The 21,857-nt window shown below is 42.6% G+C and overlaps 2 protein-coding genes across 6 annotated transcripts in view; both read left to right on the top strand.

Moving 5' to 3' along the window:
* YIPF1 (Yip1 domain family member 1) overlaps positions 1-7,472 on the top strand; it is a 37,014-nt gene extending 29,542 nt beyond the window's left edge. For 4 of the 5 annotated variants that reach the window (XM_047083956.1, XM_047083959.1, XM_047083958.1 and 1 more), the window contains one exon: positions 6,933-7,472. The gene's annotated coding sequence lies outside the window, so the exon portion shown is untranslated. Of the gene's footprint in view, positions 1-1,043; positions 1,498-6,932 lie in introns of those variants that run through there. The other variant, XM_047083957.1, reaches the window with a different exon arrangement.
* Positions 7,473-15,037: 7,565 nt separating this feature from the next.
* The window catches only part of NDC1 (NDC1 transmembrane nucleoporin), a 47,195-nt gene continuing 40,375 nt past the window's right edge, over positions 15,038-21,857 (top strand). Inside the window, exons 1-4 of the mRNA XM_047084612.1 lie at positions 15,038-15,163; positions 16,455-16,575; positions 18,823-18,924; positions 21,565-21,739. Coding sequence (XP_046940568.1) covers positions 15,107-15,163; positions 16,455-16,575; positions 18,823-18,924; positions 21,565-21,739 — 455 coding nt within the window. The 5' untranslated portion in view covers positions 15,038-15,106. The remainder of the gene's footprint in view (positions 15,164-16,454; positions 16,576-18,822; positions 18,925-21,564; positions 21,740-21,857) is intronic.

The following is a 21,857-nucleotide window of genomic DNA, read 5'->3' on the forward strand; positions in this document are numbered from 1 at the left end:
CAAATATTTAAATTCTGAATCTATAAAAGATACTTTTAAAAACATGACCATAACACCATAGTCACATCTAAAAAAATGATAACTCCTTAATGCAGGCATACCTCCTTTTTACTCAGCTTTGCTTATTGTGTTTCACAGATACTGTGTTTTGTACAAATTGAAGGTCTGTGGTAGCCAGGTCTATCGGCACCATTTTTCCAAAATCATTTGCTCACTTTGTGTTTCTGTGTCACGTTTTGGTAATTCTTGAAATATTTTAAACTTCTTCATTATCGTTATGTCTGTTATGGTGATCTATGATCACTGATCTTTGATATTACTTACTATTGTAATTGTTTTGCGGTGCTATGATCTACGCCCATATAAGATGGTAAACTTAGTAAAGGTTATGTGTGTTCTGACTGCTCCAATGACTGGCTATTCCCCCATCTCTCTCCCTCTCCTTGGGCTTCTCTGTTAAAGTCACAATACTATTGAACTTAGGCCAATTAATAACCCTACAGTGACCTCTGAGTGCTCAAGTAAGAAGAGACACACGTCTGTCACTTTAACTCAAAAGCTAGAAATGACGGGTGCCGGGGTGGCTCAGTCGGTTAAACATATGACTTTGTCTCGGGTCTCGTTCTCACTGTTCGTGAGCTTGAGCCCCGCATCAGGCTCTGTGCTGACAGTGCTGGGCCTGCTTCTGATTCTCTGTCTCCCTCTCTCTCTTCTCTCTCTCAAAATAAATAAATAAACGTTAACACAAAACAAAACAAAAGCGAGAAATGACTAAGCTTAGTGAGGAAGGCATGTCAAAATCTGAGATAGACCGAAAATTAGGCCTGTTGTGCTGGTTAGCCAAGTTGTGAGTGCAAAGGAAAAGTTCTTGAAGGGAGTAAAAAGTGCTACTCCAGTGAGCACATGAAAGATAAAAAAGTAAAACAGACTTATTGCTGATATGGAGAAAGTTTGAGTGGTCTGGATAAGAGACCAGCCACAACATTCCCTTAAGCCAAAACCTGATCAAGAGCGTGGCCCTAACTTTCTTCGTTTCTGTGAAGGCTGAGAGGAAGCTGCAGAAGAAAAGTTGGGAACTACCAGAAATTGGTTTACAGCTTTAAGGAAAGAAGCTTATCTCCATCACATGAAATTACAAGGTGAAGCAGCAAATGCTGATGTAGAAGCTGCAGCAAGTTATCCAGGAGATCTGGCTAAGATGATAAATGAAGGTGGCTACACTAAACAACAGATTTCCAATGCAGATCTTCTTATGTTGGAAGAAGATGCCATCTAGGACTTTTATGGCTATAAAGGAAAGAAGTCAATGCCTGGCTTCAAAGCTTGCAAGGACAGGCTGGCTCTCTTGTTAGGGGCTAAGGTAGCTGGTGACTTTAAGTTGAAGCCATTGTTCATTTACCATTAATAAAACCCCAGGACCCTCAAGAATTATGCTAAATCTCCACTTTCTGTGCTCTATAAATGGAACAACAAACCCTAGATGATAGCACATCTGTTTACAACCTGCTCAGAAAAAAAGATTCCTTTCAAAATGTTACTGCTCATTGACAGTACATCTGGTCACCCAAGAGCTCTGATGGAGATGTACAAGATGAATGTTGTTTTCATGCCTGCTAACACAACATGCATTCTGTAGCCCATGGATCAAGGAGTAATTTTGACTTTCAAGACATATTATTTAAGAAATCAATTTCATAAGGCTACCACTGCTGTCGTGATTCCTCGGTGGATCTGGGCAAAGTAAATTAAAGACCCTCTGGAAAGGATTCACCATTCTAGATGCCATTAAGAACATTTGTGATTCATGACGAGGTCATGAACATGAGCAGCAGTTTGAAAGATTCCAACCCTCATGGATGACTTTGAGGGGTTCAAGACTTCAGTGGAGGAAGTAACTGCAGATGGGGTGGAAAGGGCAAGAGAACTAGAATTACAAGTGGAGCCTGAAGGTAGGACTGAATGGCGGCAATCCCATGATAAAACCTGAGCGCCTGAGCAGTTACTTCTTACGGATGAGCAAACAAAGTGGTTTCTTGAGATGGAATCTACTCCTGGTGGAGATGCTGTGAAGATTGTTGAAATGACCACAAAGGATTCGGATGATCACATGAACTAGTTGATAAAACAGCGGCACGGTTTGAGAGGACTGACTTCCAATTTTGAGAGATGTTCTACTGTCACTAAAATGCTATCAAGCAACATCACACTCTACAGGGAAATCGTTTGTGAAAAGAATCAATCCATGTGTCAGACTTCATTGATGTCTTCTGAGAAATGGCCGCAGCCACTCCAGTCTTACCAGCACCCTGATCATTTGGCAGCCATTGCCACTGAGGCAAGACCTTCCACGGGCAAAAAGATTGTGAGTCGCTGAAAGGTCAGACGATGCTTAGCATTGTTTAGCAATAAAGTATCTTTTAAATTAAAGTGTGTACATTTTTTAGACCTAATGCTATTGCACATTTAACAGGCTATAATATAGTGTAAACATAACTTTTATGTGCTCTAGAAAACCAAAAAGTTCATTTGCTTTCACCTTATTGTGGTGTTCACTTTATTGCCATGGTATGGAATATCTCCACCATATCTCTGAGGTATGCCTGTATCAAATATACTTTAGTGTTTGAATTTCATCTTGCAATTTATTGATGTATCTCTTAAATGTTTTTCAAATTATAGATTCCTACTCCATTTCCCTCTCTCTCCCTTTACCATGTATTTGTTGAAGAATCATTTATCCTGTAGCTTCTCACTGTCTGGATTCTGCTGACTGTATCCGTATGGTGTCGTTTAACATGTTGCTCTGTCTTCTGTTTTCTGTAAATTGGTGGTTGTATCTAATGGTTTGTTCAGATTCAGCATTGGTCGGTTGGTTGGTTTTGGCAAGACTACTTGGTATGTGGTGGTAAATTCTTCCACCCATAAACTCATAGTGTGTAATTATCGCTTTTACTCTTTGATATTAGTGACCATTAATAAGCAATGCCTACATCTGTTCATTCATTAGGGTTTCCAAAATGGTGATATTTCAATTCCATCTTCGCTTCTTTGTTTACTAACTAGAATATTTCTTTAAAAAAAATGTTTTTTTAAGTTTTTTGAGAGAGAGAGAGAGAGAGACAGACAGAGCATCAGTAGGGGAGGGGCAGAGAGAGACAGAAACACAGAACCTGAAGCAGGCTCCAGGCTCTGAGCTGTCAGCACAGAGCCCAACAGGGGGCTCAAACTCACGAACTGCAAGATCATGACCTGAGCCGAAGTTTGCTGCTTAACCGACTGAGCCACCCAGGCACCCCTAGAATATTGCTTTTATAAAAACTTCCCTTTATCTACTCTTTGGCTATCCAGTGATATAGTTTTTATAGAAGAGCAGAATAAATTATTTATTTTTCACCTATTTTCAAAATAGTAGTTGGTTTAGCAGCACGTGGCAACAGTGACCAACTAATTTCAGTCCATCACAAGTATTATGCTTATCAGTACTCAAATTGTCCCATCTTTGGCTGATGGGAACCTCTTCAAATTGGCCTGGGTCCTGTTGGCACGGCCCTAAGAGTTTCTGATGACTGCCTTGTTATGTGTCATAACAAAATTTTCCGGGCTTATTCTGAACATTTCCTGTCCGAGACCCAGGTTGAGTCATGTCTCGAAGGAGCCTCGGTCCTGTTCAGTGGGGAAGTGGTGAACTGCCAGATCGTTGTAGGGGTCTTGGCTGTTTACGGGCCTTTTCACTGTTCAGAGTCGGGAAACAGATTTGTGGTTTGCTTCGTTATTTATTTTTTTAAAGAAGATACATTGTGAGTTCATACCCAGCCTTTCAGTTCTTATGTAGCACTACAGAATTTTCACTAAATCGCTTTTATCTTATATCTGCATCTCCTTTCTCACCTGAGGATCTCGCTTTTCAACAATACCAGCAGTGGTAGAATTGGCCTGTCACATAAGTACTTAATTGTTGTATCCAGGCACTCACAATGGTCTAATAATAACAGGACAGCATTACCATTAATTACTGGGAATATTGCTCTAAAACCTTTTAATTTTTGTTTTGTTTTGTTGCGTTTTGTTTAAGTTCTGGAATTCCCCTCCCTGGCTCGCCTGCTTGGAAGCTCACTATTTATCCTTCAGGACCCACTTCAGATACCCTCTCCTTGGGGAAGTTTATATTACTTACTCCTCTGTGCTGTCCTACAGCTCATTGTATGTTCCTGTGTTATGGCAATTTTTTCTATTTATTGTAATCTAGACTGAGAATTCCTTGAGAGCGGAGATGCATTTACCAGTATACCCGCAGCATCCAGCAGGCATTTGAGGAAAGCTTCGTTTTGAAAAAACTTTTTTTTTTTTTTAATGTTTATTTATTTTTGAGAGAGAGAGAGAGAGCAGGGGAGGGGCAGAGAGAGAGGGAGACAGAATCCCAGGCAGGCTCCATGCTGTCAGCACAGAGCCTGACGTGGGGCTTGAACCCATGAACCATGAGATCATGACCTGAGCCGAAACCAAGAGTTGGATGCTTAACCAACTGAGCCACCCAGGCGCCCCACGGAAAGCTTCATTTTGAACGAGTGACAGTTGGTACACCAATCACATGCATATATCCTCGGTTTGTTTGCCAGGTTACTTAGGAACTTTCATTCATTCAAAGAGAACTGCCCTTTGCTACTTTTTGCTGGGTGACTGAGGTGAACAATAGTGATAAGTCCTTACCCTCACAGATTTTACACCTTGATTTTCTATCCCATGTGCTCAGACAGACTAGAAGGCCCTGCTAAATTTAAGAGAGAACTTCTGATTGGAGCACCTCCGATCAGGCTTGGGTGCAGGGCTGTATCAACGAACAGGACACGGGGCATGCCTGTGCCACAGTGGGGCCAAAAGTGGGGAGCCAAAAGTGGCCAGGAATCGGGTGTTCGGCAGGGAAGAGGTGAAGGGGTTCTGGCATTATGGTGGTGGCATTATGGGCCAAGTCTGGCACAAAGTATCATCTGACTTGCCACCCTCTGGCCCAAGCCCCAGGAATTCCCAGCCTCTGTCCCACAGGCTACCTATAAAGGTTGGGAGCAGGGCAAGGGAATTTTCTGTCTGCACTTCCTCCTCTAGTCTTGACATTAATTTGGAACAGGCAGCTAGAGAGATGAGAGAAAAAGAGTATATTTATGAAAATAAGATCTTTAGTGCCTGCCCTGTGGGCTCGTTTGTCCCTACCTTTATTTAGCATTTCAGAAACCTGAGCTGATGTTTACCAGAAGGCCAGTCAGGACTTTAGGTTCTAACAATCCAGCAAATCCCAGCATTCACCCTTCTCGAACCACTTTTCACAGATATATTGTTGACAGCATTTCCCTTTTCTGGAGCCGGGCCATTAAGGTAGATTCCCCTGTCTTAGCCCCACCCTGCTAGTGTGGTCAGATGCCGAAGTCTAGGTGTGATACTGCCCCTGATGGTTTCTAAGGAGGCCTGGCACATTCTCTTAGGTTCAAGGCCATTTTTTAGGAAACCCTCTCTGCCACATTTCTTAACCACCCCCCTGAGATTTAACTATATTTCTGGCGCCTCTTTCCAAATTCCCATCTATTGCAAATCCCCAACTGGGTGTACCAACAGATGACTCAAATTCATTATGTTCGAAACTAAACTCACCCCCACCCCCATCAGATCCTCCTTGTATTTTCCTGACTCAGTGGATGGCACTACCATCCACACCGCCCCTGACTTCAGACTAGGTTAGATTCTTCATCATACTCTCTCACAGTTACCAAACAGTTGTAATTAACATAAGTAATGTTTTGTGTATTTGTTTCCTCTGTAGTTTCTGCCGCTAGACTGTAATTTCTTGAGAGTTAGGACCACATCTACCTTATTCATCACTGTACCCAGTGCCTGACACATCTGACACATGAGTCCTCACTCAGTGTTTGTTGGATTAATTAAGAAACCCAGGGGCGCCTGGGTGGCTCAGTCTGTTAAGCGTCCGACTTCGGCTCAGGTCATGATCTCGCGGTCCGTGAGTTCGAGCCCCGTGTCGGGCTCTGTGCTGACCACTCAGAGCCTGGAGCCTGTTTCAGATTCTGTGTCTCCCTCTCTCTCTGACCCTCCCCCGTTCATGCTCTATCTCTCTCTGTCTCAAAAATAAATAAACGTTAAAAAAAAAAAAAAAAAAAGAAATCCAACCCAGTCACCCAAGCTAGAAACCTCATCATCAATGTAGATTCCTCTCTCTTATCATCTACATCTTATCTATCAGCACAATTTGTCTATTCTACCCCTGAAATGTTTCACAGATCTGTCCTATCAGTACTATACCTGGTGTTCAGGATCTAATCATCTCACATTTGGACTGTGGTAATAACTTTATGGGTTTCTCTATCTCTTTTCTTTTTTTCCTTCTAATCTATCTGATGTGTAGCCAAAGAGGTTTACAAAAAATTATAAACTGTGTCACTCCTCTATTTAAAAACTTTTTGGGGGCCTCCTATTGTCTAAAAGACAAAATCTAAACTCCCGGGAGAGTGGGATCTATCCCAAATTTAATTGTCCTGCCTCATATCCTGCCATTGTCCCCTACATAACCTCATGTTTCAATAACCACAAACAGTTCCCCAGTTCCCAAATCTTTTTATGTGTCTCCATATTTACTTTCTTCCTCCTCTAGCACCTAACACACCTGTCACAAAGACAAGAGAAAGAAGGATGGGGTCTGGTAGAGAACTGTGGGGTCTGGTAGAGAAAAATCACTGGATTTCCAAAGAAACAGAGGAAAACTTTTAAAAATGTCATCTTCCCTCCAATGGTAAGCCTTGAAGCTCGTGAATCAGGGCTCAAGGCTGTCTGGTATTGAAGCTATACCTCTAAACATAAATACCGTCCTGCAGTTTAGCTCCTTTCCGTGTGGGGGACTCTTCATCTTAAAAGTTCCTCTTTCTGTTTTTCAGTTCTCTTTTATGTGTTTTGGCGTGTGTCTCCTTTGGACGTGGCATCTACTGCAGGAAAGCAGAACGACCAAGTGCAGGAAAACTGATGCAATGGCACCACCTTTGGCATCTCTCTGTAAGGTGTCACCCTGAAACCCAGTCACCTAATTTAACACACAGCAATTAAATGTTGTTCAGCGCCTGTGTCTTTCAGCTCTTCTTTCTCAACTGTCGATTACCATCGGGACTATGCCCTGATTTGGAGTGGAACACAAGGGAACGTGGTATGTGTGCCTGCCATATGCCTCTCGCTGTCACGTGACATGCTTCACATTAGGTCTGCCCTTGATACGTGGAATGGATCCATCCTGAGCTTCTCATGTCTTTGTTCTGGATGTTCCTCTAAGGTGATCCTCTCCTCTCCAAATGCTTGCCATCCTAAAGTGGCCAAACTGTATGAACTTTGGTTCGGATCCACTGGGAGCCTGAACATTTGTCTTTGGTGACCTGACACTGAGCAAGCAAACCTAATCGTTGCAAATAAATACCTCATAGAATGTCTGTCTGCATTTGATGACTTTGATCTCAAGTTCTTCCTTGATGTTTTATCTTTAGTATGCTGGAGGCTGCTGGGAATCTTGATTTATTTAATGCGCTAGCTGTTGGGGTGTGGGACATTGGAATTGTTCTTCCTAGAAGTAGGGAACAAAAGGATTAAAGACCATGCTCACTTACAACCTATTCTGACACACACATTTTTTTTTTTTAATTTTTTTTCAACGTTTATTTATTTTTGGGACAGAGAGAGACAGAGCATGAACAGGGGAGGGGCAGAGAGAGAGGGAGACACAGAATCGGAAACAGGCTCCAGGCTCCGAGCCATCAGCCCAGAGCCTGACGCGGGGCTCGAACTCACGGACCATGAGATCGTGACCTGGCTGAAGTCGGACGCTTAACCGACTGCGCCACCCAGGCACCCCGCGACACACACATTTTAGGAAAAACTTGGAGGGCACTTTGAGTGCCTCTTTGAGGTGGCATGACTCCTGGCTAGGGTGCCTTAAGGGGGGAAACCAGTGACGCCTCACGGATACTTTTAAAATACATTGTATTCAAAATGCATAGCACCTAGGAAGCTGAGCTTCTGCCAAGTCAGGATTGCTGATTCCCTACTGTTCTGTTACCTTCTTCAGGATAGGAATTTCCAATGTATTTCTGAGACAGCCACAAAGACGCACTCGGACTTAGAAAGCTGATCACACAGAAAAAGGAAGATGCATACCAATTCCAGCTCCAGTGAGCTTAAGATGACCTTGGCAAACCTCCCATCAAGTGCAGAGTATTCCTCCCACTGACTTACTTAACACGTATAGGTTGTGCACCTACTATGTGCTGATCACCATTCTAGGTAGTGGGACTAGAGCAGTGAACAAAACAGACAAGGTCCCTGAGCCCCTGGATCTCACCGTCACATGATTACTGCTGGGCAGTCGCCAGCCTCGGCCTCTCCAATGCCGCCATCTCCTCCTCGAACAACTCCTGTGTGTGCCTCTGCAGCTTTCACTGCTTGGTCCGAGCTCTACCCCTGGACCTCTCAGATCAGGTCTGAGCTGTCTTCCCTTTGTTGACTTCAGATAGTTGAAAACAGCTCTTCTGCACCCCCTGCGTCTTCTCCAGCTAAGTGTTTCTTCTTTTTTTTTTTTTTTTTTAAATGTTTATTTATTTTTGAGACAGAGAGAGACAGAGCATGAGCGGAGGAGGGGGAGAGAGAGAGGGAGACACAGAATCTGAAGCAGGCTTCAGGCTCTTGAGCTGTCAGCACAGAGCCCGACGTGGGGCTTGAACTCACGAGCCGTGAGATCATGACCTGAGCCGAAGTCGGACGCCCAACCTACTGAGCCACCCAGGTCCCCCGCTAAGTGTTTCTTTTATCTTCAAGGACTCTTCAAAGAACTTGGTGTCTGTACCTTCTGGTCACCCTCTGAACTGGTACCCTGGTGCTTTTTCTTTAAAATTTAACTCCTGCTGCCCAAGGCAGTGATTCTTATACATGTGGGTCCTGTGAATTCCCTGTACAGGCCATTTGCAACCTCCCCTTCCTGTCCCCTAGCAAGAGTGGCAGGACTTTCCTCCGATTGAAGAATAGAAGCATATTGTGAAATGATAAATCTATATATTGGTCTCTGCCACTGTTTCTGACCGAGCTGCTAAGACCCTTGGCATTTCCTGGATGATAAAGAGTGTCTGACAGAGCTCCCAAATCTCTTGGAATTTCCTAGGTAGTGGAACACTTAAAAAAAATTTTTTTAATGTTTTATTTATTTTTGAGACAGAGACAGAGCATGGGCAGGGGAGGGGCAGAGAGAAAGGGAGACACAGAATCCGAAGCAGGCTCCAGGCTCTGAGCTGTCAGCACAGAGCCCGACGCGGGGCTCAAACTCACAAACCGCGAGATCATGACCTGAGCCGAAGTCGGACGCTCAGCCGATTGAGCCACCCAGGTGCCCCTGGAGAATTTTTTTTTTTTTAAGTTTATTTATTTATTTTGAGAGAGACAGAGATAGCGCAAGTGGGGGAGGGGCAGAAAGAGGGAGACAGAGCATCCCAAGCAGGCTCCACACTGTCAGCTTGGAGTCTGATGTGGGGCTTGAAGTCACGAAACCAAGAGTTGGACGCTTAACCGACTGAGCCACCCAGGCACCCTTTTTTTTTTTCCTAATGAGGTGACTCTTGGGAGGCTCTGGAGGGGGCTGGTCACCAGGAAGACCAGGCCATGATTAGAAGCTTGGAACTTTCAGCCCCACTCTCCATTCTCTGGGGAGAGGTGAGGGGCTGGAAATGGAGGTAATAATCAATCATGCTTATGTGATGATGCCTCCATAAAAGTCCCAAAAGGACAGGGTTTGGAGAGCTTCTAGGTTGGTGAATACAACCACATGCCCGGAGGGTGGTGCACCCCAACTCCAAGAGGGACAGAAGCTCCTGTACCTGGGACCCTTCTAGAACTTGCCCTGTGTATCTCTCCATCTGGCTGTTTATTTGTATCCTTTAGAATGTTCTTGGTAATGAATCAGCAATAGTGAGTAAACTGTTTTCCTGGGTTCTGTGAGCAAATTGTCAAACTCAGGGAGGAGGTCATGGGAACCAACAATTTATAGCCAGGTCAGACAGAAATCATGGGTAACCTGGGAACCCACTATTAGCAATTGATGTCTGAAGTCAGCAGGGTGGTCTTGTGGGAGGGTGCCCTTAACCTTTGGGTCTGTATTACCTCCAGGCAGTTAGTGGCAGAATTGCTTGGTGTGGAAAACCCACACATCTGGTCACAGAAGTGTTGTTAAGCGTTAAAGTGAAGGAGAGTAGTGAGTTTTTCCTAGGCACATATAAATATCCATGTTGAAGGGAGAATTTAGTTACTACTGAGTACTTTTAAGTGTGGTATGACTGGTAAAGTTAAAAAAAAATGTTTAGAGATTATTTAATACATTGGTCAGGATTTAATTTCTAAGTAAGGATGTTAGACACAACCACCCTCATAAATTAGCACCATCATCTTATAAAAGAGAGAACATCATAATATCAAATAATCTGGAGGGGCATAATTTCAGTACTAAAGAAGCTGACTACTTTGTTCATTTTTTCTCACCTATGAAGGACCAGTGAACATTTCATGAACCAGACGGCCCTGCCATTTGGGGGCCCCTGCTCTTGGGACCTCCGCGAAGCACTTACAAATTGTATTCAACCTTAAAAGAATTCTAAAAAGCAATAGCTTAAACAAATTAGTAGTTTTACTTTTCTCACGCAAATAGAAGTTTAGAGATAGCCCCACCCTGGTTAATATAGCTGCTCCATGATGCCCCTAGGGAGTCTGACCTATTTTCATTTTTCTTTGGTTCAACAGTCTTTAGCATGAATTTGCCATCATCTGATCCCAAGATGTCTGCTGTCTTCCAGCAAAGTGTAGGCCGTAAGGAGTCCAGCTCCAAGCCAGAACCCTATATCTTTCAGGCTTGACCATAGACAGTTAGGGGCTATGTACCTAAAGACCTTTACCTGACAGGCTCTGGGAAAGCTGCCCACTGCACACCAGACTAGGTGCATGGCCTTAGCACTGTGCTCTCTGAGGGGAGTTGCAGTCAGGGGCTCTGGGCTCACCCTACCACCACCCCAGCCTTGTTCTTTTGCAAATCTGCATTTCTAGCGCAGCTTCCTTCCTTTGGAGGCCTCCTGATGGAGCTAAGGGATGAGGGCCCTAGCCATGGCCTCTCTCAGGTGCCTCTGCTAGACCAACATACTCGGGGGTTGGGGTGAGGTTGGGGTCTTGAAGATGTTTTCTCCACCCTGACCAGTATTCAGTACCCTTCTACCCATAGCCCTCTCCCTCCTCCTACCCTTCAGGGCTGTAAAATGGCAGGCGACTTTTGTTTAGGGATCCTTTGGCAGTAAGACCGCGCCACATCTGTACCAATCCACCTGACCCTTGCCTGTCACTGTTCCATGGAGAAAAATGGAACATTAGGGGAGTCAGTACTTTCTCCTATTTAGTGTCTTGCTTATACCATCACAGTAAATGATTAAGACTTGACTGTAACTATTCATGTTTACTACTCAGACACCTGGCAGCTCAGCTCTCCAGCTCAGCTCAGCTTTTGACAGGAAGAAGGGAAAGGGCAAAAGGGGTTGACCAGTTGGACCCACCTTTGAATAAGCTTTCTCCAAAACTGCATTTAATGTCTTATGCTTATATCTCATTGGTCAGAACTGTATCACATGGTCATCCCTAGCTGCAAGGGAGGCTGGGAAATGCTCTTTAGCTGGACACACTGCCACCCTGAATGAAACCAGAATGAGTTTTAGATAGATAGCTATTACGTCTTGGAACTTTTAGAAAAGTTGATGGATGGTGGTTTTTCCATTGTCAGTTTGATTTCACTGGTTGGCATCATATGAAGATTTAAGAGAAAAGAATTCTGAGAAGATGGCAGTGGCATTTTTGAATCTCCCCAAATTCCTCCATTAAAAACAGAACATCTGGGATAGCAAAACCAAAACCTATGGACAACATCTACAACAAACCTGGGTGACAAGATATCAAACCCCAAAAATCAAGCTGGTGGAAACCACTAGCAACTCAAAGACTCACATGGTATTAGCACTTTTGTGGAAAGAAGCAAAGGGAAGCAGCTCAGCTTCTGAGAAATCTAAAAATGAGAGAACCTCAAAATAGCCAAGAGGTACTCCCTAGAGAGGACAGTAGGCCAGTGGGAGAACAGCAGCTGGATTCGAGGGCAGTTTTGTGCAACCCAGTTTGCAGCTGATGAGCGCAGGGGGTCTGAAGTAAGGTCTGAAGAAGTTGGAGCAGTCCAGGTCCTGTGGACTCTCAAAACCAGCCGAAGCCTCTTTCCAGGACATCAGAGCAGAAACTGCAAGGAATGGGATACAGATAGAGTAGGCCAGAGATATTTGGGGCACAGAAAAGGGAAGTCAGAGGAGAGTGGGGGAAGGGCACACAGCCAGGAGGTCTCAGAAAGTGTGAAGCCATGTGTTTGAACGCTTTGGGAAAACAGAAAAAGAATCTGTAGAATCTTGAATTTAGCGAAGCCAACCTAAGTCACCCATCCTTCCTAAGTGTGCAGGAAAACTAATTTCATAGAAAAATGAGCAACAGAAAGGACCGCAGTCATATCTCATCATGAAGTTATTATTAGAAAAATGAAAATACAGAGCAGAATGATATCCCTAATGATATGAAAACATTCCAGAAGACACACCCACACAATCACATGAAAAGGCTAACTTAGTATTTCAAAATAAGCTAAAGTAAGTTAAGGAAATAGTGCAAGTTCCTGCTCAACAGCCATGGGGTAGTTCTAACAGCAACACTGGTGCTCCCTTCGTGTGCGTGTGTGTGTGTGCGTGCATGCATGCGTGCGTGCTTATGGCTCTAATACAGGAGTAGCACCTTCATAATGTTTGGATAAGGACTCCCTCCTCCCTTTTGCTACTGCAACCCTATTCTTTCTCCCCTATGTTGTTCAGCCCTTCTAATACTTTTGTTATCAATTCTGTGCATTCAGTCCCTCTTTGATTTGGATAACAAAGTTTGTTGTCCTGAACAGACGCTTTCTGATGTAGTTACTTCCATTCATTCTTCTGTTCATTTAACAAACATTTATTGACTACTGTCGAATGTTATGGCATTTCAAAACAGTGATAAACAGGATAGACAAAGGCCCTGCCCATGTGAAGCTTATATGCTAGTGAGGAACTCAGACAATAAATAAGTAGTTACACATGATGATTTCACATTGTGGTAAGTGCTCTAAAAATAAATGTGGTGTAAACAATAAATAATTGTCTCTTGTATAAATGAAGTCAGGAGGTAAGGGCAGGTAGCCTAAGGATTGGTTTAGTTGCTCCAAATAATCAAGTCTCCTTTTATCCATATTCCATGCAGCTGGATGGAGGAAGGGTTTAAGAAGGAGCAAAGACCTTGGATACCTCTCCTTCAAGGGGAGCTTCTGGGAAGCTACCACGTAACAGTTTGAATACATTTTTATTGACCTGAACTCATCAGTCACCTGGCTCCACCTAGCGGCAAGGGAGACTAGGAAATGTAGCCACATGCCTAGCTAAAAATTGGGGATTCTACTTCTAAGAAGTAAGGGAAGAATAGATAGGGTAGACAACCAGTAGTCTGAACAAGATACTAAAGGAACTAAACAAGGTAATCTGATCTCAAGTAACCTGGAGTGTTTAATTTTTTTTTAATGTTTGTTTATTTTTGAGAGTGAGAGAGAGAGAGTGTGAGTAGGGAGGGGCAGAGAGAGAGGGAGACAGAATCCTAAGCAGGCTCCAGGCAGCCCGACGTGGGGCTGGAACTCATGAACCGAACCGTGAGATCATGACCTGAGCCGAAGTAGGACACTTAACCGACAGAGCCACCCAGGCGTACCTCCTGGGATGTGTTTAAGGACACTCATTTAGACTGATTCTTTATAATCTTTCTCTACCACCAGATAGAAGGTTGTCAGATACCTGATCTACCTTTGTATTCCCAGTTTGTTCTTCAGTGCTTCAGACATGATTGATATTAACATGTTTTTGGAAGTGAATATAATCTTAAAGCAACTCAGGAAACCATTACTAGCAAACATTACAAAGCACTATGTGTGATCTCAATTTCTCTCACTAGACTGGGACTTTCTCCAGTCAGTAAATCACTGAATCTCTGTTACTAGAGTACTCAACATTGACCGTGGTATGTAATTGGGTATTAAAAGGTGTTAGCAGTATGCCTCCAGGGATCCCACTGAGGGCTGCTGCAATCAGAGAAGATTTCATGAAGTGGGACTTGGGTTGGTAAAAACCTTTTTCCTTACTGGCAGGAAATTAATATTTGTATAGCATTTTATCATATCTTGGCAACATCACTGGATGCTTTTATTTTTATCTTTATTTCATAGGTGAAGAAATGGAGGCTAAGAGAGGGTCAAGACATTCCACTTAGCAAGTGGCAGAGCTGGAACTAGGAACTAGATCTTAGGAAACCAAATTCACCTTTATGGAAAGAAAATTTTTTCCATCAGTAAAATTAGTAAGTACCTCTGTGGAGAAGGCCACACCATCCTTTGATTTCACTTTCAGGCAGTCGATAAAGAAAACTGGGAGAAATAAGGGCCGATCATTTTGCCAGATCTAACTGTAAAATTCCGACCAATTGTCACTGTTCATATTATCGGCTTTACAAAAGACTACGATTCCCAGCATGCCACAAGGTACTTCTGGGAAGACTTCCACTCCCGGCATGCCGCACTTTGGAACTGAGTCCCAGAATGCAACGCTCCCCTTGCTCCTAGACTGCGGTCGAGACTACAGTTCCCAGCATGCAGCGCCGCCCCCAGTCTCTGGCGCCCCGCTGGTCCCTGCTTCGGGGAGACCTTTTGGACGCCAGGGGGCGGGTCCTGAAGTCCCAGCTCCCTTTGGGGGACGTGTCCGTGGGGCAGTTCTGGCGCGTTGCGCCTGTCCAGAAGAAGCCTCGAAGGGATTGGTTGGGGCCCGGGCCGGGCTTCGCTCAGGCAGCGTTTGAGGCAGCCCCAACAGGGTCCTCGTCGGGCCTTTCTCCCTTTGAACTGCTGTGGCGGGCGGGCACACTGTCTCCTGCACCCCTCAGAGTCGGGGCCGCCATCACCATGGCCACGGCTGCGAGTCGGCCCTCCGCCGGCGGGTCGCGGGACATTTTGTGGCGCGTGAGTGCTGCGCGCGCTGTGGCGCGCGCTCGGCCCGCCGCTGCAGTCGGGCCTGGCGGGCGGGTGCTAAACGCGCGTGCGCGGTGAGCGGGTGGGTGGAGGGCGGCTCCAGCGTAGCGTGGGGAGCGCGTGGGGAGGGGGCGACCCGAGGAACCGATTACGGGAATGTGCTGGGGGCATCCCGAGTGGAATCTGGTTATAGGGTGGGCGGAGCGGGCTGAGGAAAGCTGATTAGTGTGTGCGAGCGGGACGTCCTGAGTGACTTGTTATGGGGTGGGAGAGGAGTCCCAAGAGGAAGCTGGTTGGAATGAGAGGGATGACCTACGTGGGAATTGGGGCAGGGAATGGGCAAGAGTTTCATGCAGGTGTGGTCTACCTAGTAGATGCAAAATAAATAGCTTATTGATTACTAGGGTTAAGAAGTGGGAAGGAATGTCCAGAATTGGAAAGACTGTGGTGTGGTCTTAGCAGAGGCTGTATTCCAAGCTAAACGCTTTGAGTCCTTAAGTTTTACTTGTTCTTTATCACCTATGTTATCCATGACTGGTGTTCAGTAGACAGAAAACATGGCTGGCTGCAGTTCTTCTTTTCAAAACGTTCCCATTGCCACTGCCTTCCTTCAGGCACAGGCTGTAAACTTTGGCTGTGGGCAGTTGTGGTAGACTGCCTCCTAATTGTCTCTTGTGGGTCTTGTCCTTTCTGATCCATCTTCATTATAGCCACTTTACAAACACGAGAGTGTTTTTACCTTCCAAAATGTAAATCCGATTGTCATTTTCTTTCTTCAGACCCCTCAGTATCTCTTCTTCTATTGACTTATTCGACATTCTATCTTGTGTCTCTTAAGTGGCAGGCTCTGGTGATCACACATGAATACAATGCAGTAACTGCCTGATAATTGCTGTAGCTAATAATGGAAACGCAATTACGATATGCAGATGATTCCCATACAGTGTTTACATCTTTTAGATACTAACATATCTATCAGTTAAACCTAGAGAGACAAGTACAAGTTGCTGTAAAATGCAGTTGTAAAACTAGATAAGACAATTCCTGCCCTTCCCCAAAGTGTGATATTTAATGTGGCATTGGACTCTGGACTAATACAAGAATCAGTTCAATGATAATTACAAGATTCTGTAGTCGTATGCAGTGTTATTCATGGGAGTAACCGTTATGATGTGGGTGTAAATATTAGTGTTTAACGTCCTGTATGAAAAGATAGGATTTGCATAACTGGAATAACTGAAATAGTTTGACTTCATGATTGAGGGATTTTGTTTAATTATAGGTTTTGGGCTGGAGGATAGTTGCGAGTATTGTCTGGTCAGTGCTGCTTCTACCCATCTGTACCACAGTATTTATAATCTTCAGCAGCATTGATTTATTTCATCCTATTCAGTGGCTGTCTGGTAAGTGGTACTCAGTTTGGGGAAATCAAATTTACAGGACCTACTTCTCAGCATAAAAATTGTGTTATCAGATAATTTGTTTTTCATCACTGCCTATATTGGTATGGCAAAACATTCACCTTGAGGTAATCTTAAGGCACTCCCTTTATGAATTACCTTTTCACTATATAGTAATATTAGTAAACCTGTCAGACTGTATTATCACATAAGCAAAAAGATAATTAGAAGATCACATAAATGAAAATGTACCTTAATTTTTGTTTGTTTGTCTTTTTTACTGCTTTTTTTTTTGACATTGTCTTTTTAAGGACCAGAACCGTTCCTTTTATCTATTTAAAAATTTGGAATAGAAAACATGACATCTATCTCTTTAAAAAACCTGTCTAAAATTGAGACTACTTCATTTCTATATTGTGATTAATAAGAAAAAGATGAGAAGAGAGAAAAGGGGGAAAGAGTTAAAGACTAAGAAACATAGAGTTAAATGCAAAGAGTGATGAGGAGGAAAAGATTGGAGCAGACTAAATGTTTCTCCGTGGAGACAAAAAAGTCACTACATTTATTACAATATGATTATGTTAATAATACGACCAATTATTGCCATCTACTGTGTGCCACACACTGTACTAAGAACCTTAAGTATATTAGCTGTTATCCTTCCTGCAACCCTATATAATAAAGAGGTATTATCCCTACTTTATAAATGAAGAAGCTGAGACTTGGTTGTATAAGTCTGTGCAGAGACACACAGTTAGCGAGTAACTGAACCAGAATTTGAACATTGGTCTCTGACTTCAAAGCCTGTGTTTTTCCACTATGCTACACTAGAATTAAAAAGAGAAATGTTGCCAGGATAGGTTTTGAACTCTTTAAAGTTTAAAGCTTCTTGCCTAAGGCTAAGAAGCACAAATACTCTTAATTCTTTTTATTTCCCTCTCCCCAACAAGAACAACAAATTTCTTTTGCTTTGGGAAGTGGAAAGTGTGTTGTTGATTTAACTTTCAGAAGAAAATGCCGATTTTCAGGGAGTCAGAAGCTTTACCTGTGGTCTTTGGAGACATTGCTGCTAAAGAATTATAGTCGTGTTAAGTTTTTTGTTGAGACACCTCAGTCCCTTCTTGCAGGGGTTCTACAAGGCAGATAAAATTAAGCCTTAATCCAGCACAGGGATGGCAGGTTATTTCTGTAACCACCTTGCCTGAGTCTGCATCATTCATTGATCTTGGCTGTCTGGTCCCAACCTCCGAGTATTGAGCACTGAAATCGAGAACCATTACCAGTTGTTCTGAATTGGCACTTAAGAAAAACTTTTTGCCATTTCACGGGCAAGGGTTTTTTAATCCTAGTAACACCTTCCCTCCAAATGGGATTTGATTTGTGCCATTTTTCTCATCAAATGTTTCTCATCTCTTTCAACTTTTGCTCACAAAGTCTTTTCAGAGAACTGTGCTCTTCCCTTTCTTATTTCTAGTCACATGAATCCGTTCTTTCATTCTTTTAGGTCAGTATAATGTTTGGCTTTAATTGTGAATACTTAACAAATATTCTTTACTAATCTTGGTCAATAATTATACTCTTAAAAATTACAGGTTTTATTATTAAGTCTCAGCCTGTACACCAAATATATTTCCTTGTTATTTCTCTTATTTATGTTTTTAGGTGTTTTATATACACATACATATTTTAAACTTGGCCATATTTTTGAAATGGAATATTTGCTTGTTCGGACTACTCTAAAATGTGAATGTTAGTATTTTACAGGAATATCGTGATTTTTAAATTTTTTTAATTCAGCTCACTTAGATGATTTATGGATTGTGCTGTTTCCAGAAATGTTACATTTTTTGCTGTAGGAGCTAATTGCATTTATTAAGAAGAGATATGAAAAATACTATTTATACATTTTAAAAAGAAACCTTGTTGGTATATTACTAAATGTGGTACTTCTCTTTCACACGATGAAATACATTTGCATATGGTAGTATTTTGTCTGATGTTAACATCTGGATCATCTAAAGGAAATTCTAGTATAATTTTAAAGGACCCAGAGCTTGGTATAAGTAACTCACACTGTAGTTCTTGAGTTGATGTTCTGTAGGACCTGTCAGCAGGGTATGAGTAAATTCTTAAAGAAAAGATAACTTTTACAATGAAACTTGCAGCTGTAGTTCAAACCCCTTTTCTATTGCAGTGTATTGATCGTGACTACATGACTGAATTTACTAATTCATCTCTCTTGTGTTTTAGATTCTTTCAATGATCTATATAGTTCCTATGTAATTTTTTACCTCCTGCTGCTGTCAGTGGTAGTAGTAATAATAAGTATTTTTAACGTGGAGTTCTATGCAGGTGAGTTTTCAAATGTTAATTGTCTTAAAAATATGTGACTTTATATTATTAAGGGCATACTCAGTGCATTTTGTATGTAGGTGTATATAACAGGCTTGTTTTGAGTCAGTTTGAGTCAGTTTAAGATATCTATACAGAATCATCTGCTTTGAATGTTTTAACTAAAAATTTATTTGAATGCCAGTTTCTCTGTGTTTAAAAATATTTAGAGGTTTGGGACACGTAGGTGGCTCAGTCAGTTAAGCATCTGACTCCCGATCTCAGCTCAGGTCTAGATCTCAGGGTCATGAGTTCAAGCCCCATGTTGGGTGTGAAGCCTATTTAAAATATTTAGAGCTCTTAGGACAAATATTATATGATTTCACTTATATAGTAGATTCCTAGAGTCATCAAATTCATAAAAACAGAAAGAATAATGGTTGCAGGGGCTGGGGAGGAGGGAATGAGAAGCTGTTCTTTGATGGACACAGAGTTTCAGTTGGGCAGGATGGGAAAGTCTTGAGGTGGATGGTGGTGGTGGGTATACAACAGTGTGAGTGAACTTATGCTGCAGAGCTACATGCTTAAAAATGGTTAAAATGGGAAAAAATGGTTAAAATGGTCAACTTCTGTATATTTTACCACAATAACAAAATTTAGACCTTTTAATAGTTTACAGCTGCTGTTAAAGCTGTGACTCAGCAGATGCATTATAAAAATAACTCCTTTATAGGGTAGGAGATCAGGACCAGATGATTTCTAAGGTCCTTTTCAAATATAAAAGTCTATAATTCTATAGTTAAAACAACAACAACAATTGTATGTTTTGCCTTGGGAAAATCACCTGCTAGATTCCAGAGCTTTGTATTTTTTTTGGTTTCTCTTTTTACTCTTTATGCCTTTTCTGATTCCTGCATCTGTCCTTATGGTACTGTAAGAAGCTTTTTCTGATACTTCTTTTTTTTTTGACTATACCATCATCCCTCTCTTAGCTCTTCAGTAGTTGCTTCTTAGAGATGGGATAAAATTTCAAGTCCTACTCTGGATGTTATAATATATACCCTTTTCCCTTGCTTTCTTAATCCCTCATGCCTAGCTGATGGATCTCTTTTTCTGTTCAAGCCATACACAACTCTCCCTAGCTTATAGCATTGTGCTCTTTTACACAGTCCCACATTCTCAGGTCATCTTGATGTAGATGCCACACTAGGGCTGTCCAGCTTGTCATTCTTAAAGCCTGATTAGTCACTTTGAATCATTCCGTCAAAAGCATTCTGTGTGCCATACATTGTATGGGGATAAGAGATAAGTATTATGGTCCCACTTGTCCCCAGAGGATCTCAGTTAATCAAACATATTCAATTACAATACACTGGATAGTATGGGAATATATAGGAACACATTTACCCAGCATGGGAAGCTTCGTGGAGGAGATGATGCTTAAACCAAGCCTTGAAGGATGAGTTGTGTTAATTGGGAGAAGGAAAATGATGTTCCAGGGAAAAGATACAGCACATAGAAAGGCTTAGGGGCACCTGGGTGGCTTGGTTGAGCTCCTGACTCTTGGTTTCAACTCAGGTCATGATCCCAGCATCATGGGATCGAGCCCTGTGATGGGCTCCATGCTGAGTGTGGAGCCTGCTTAAGATTCTTGCTCGCTCACTCTATCTCCATCTCCCTAGGCCCCTCTCCCTCACTCGTGTGCTCTCTTAAAAAAAAAAAAGGCTTAGAGACAGAAGCTTTGGTATGTTCAGAGCATTATAAGTCAATTGCACGCAAGTGGGTCTCATGGGCATTTCTGGGGGGCAGGGAGAGGGCATAGCAATCTCTTTTTCCAAATGTAAAACACCTAAGCCCTCTCCTTTCACAGGAATTTTTCATCTCTCTACTCTCTCTTTACTTGGAGTCTGTTAAAAGAAGAATGTATAGGGGCGCCTGGGTGGCTCAGTCAGTTGAGCATCTGACTTTGGCTCAGGTCATGATCTCACAGTTCGTGAGTTTGAGCCCTTGTCAGGCTCTCTGCTGTCAACATGGAACCTGCTTTGGATCCTTTGTCCCTCCCTCTCTCTGCCTCTCTCCAGCTCACTCTATCAAAAATAATAAATAAACATTAAAAAAAGAAAAGAATGTGTGTATAGGTAGGTCAGGAAACCCTCTGCTAGCTGTTTTCAAAAGTCAAAGTCAATATCCCTCCTACCCACACTCACCTGCCCTAGCACACTTCCTGAAAACTGTTTTTGATTATCAGAAGTATTAGAAATTCCTGTACAAGCATTTATTTTAGTATTCAGTGTTGTCATCATTTACCTAGTTTGTGGTTTAGTTTTTACAATTGGGCTATATATTGACAAGTTCAAATGCTGAAGTAAAGGTAACTTGTCAGAGGGCAAGCACTATCTTTCAAAAATGATCATTATTTGTTCTTTTATGGCACCTACAAGGTTGGCAGGGTAGACAGTATTTGAACTATTTTAATTAAACTATTTTAATTATTTTAACTTAGAATTCTTAATGTAGAGTTTTTCTTTACTTCACATTGATTCTGGGTTTCCTTGTGCCTTTGGAATATCTGTGCAAGGACGAGAGGGAACGATATGGTTCGTGTCCCCTGACCTCATATGCTGCAGATTATAAAGCCACAGTAATGTGCTTTATTTGCAGTTGTGCCTTCCATTCCCTGCTCCAGACTGGCACTGATCGGGAAGATCATTCACCCTCAGCAGCTCATGCACTCATTTGTTCATGCTGCAATGGGGATGATGGTGGCTTGGTGTGCTGCAGTGATAACCAAGGGTCGATACGGTTTTCTTGTGGTTTCCTGCACTGGTACTGAGAGGTAATATGAAATATGTTTTCTCTATGGAACTTGTTTAGTTACTAATCCAAAGGTGACCTGTATAGGTTAATAGTTTGTGGGCATTCTTTGTTTATTCTAGACTTACACGGAAGGTGCT

Source organism: Lynx rufus, unplaced genomic scaffold, assembly GCF_022079265.1.
Source record: "Lynx rufus isolate CCGP_SWC_20201006 ecotype Redwood Valley unplaced genomic scaffold, mLynRuf1.p SCAF_2, whole genome shotgun sequence".
Taxonomy (NCBI): Eukaryota; Metazoa; Chordata; class Mammalia; order Carnivora; family Felidae; genus Lynx; species Lynx rufus.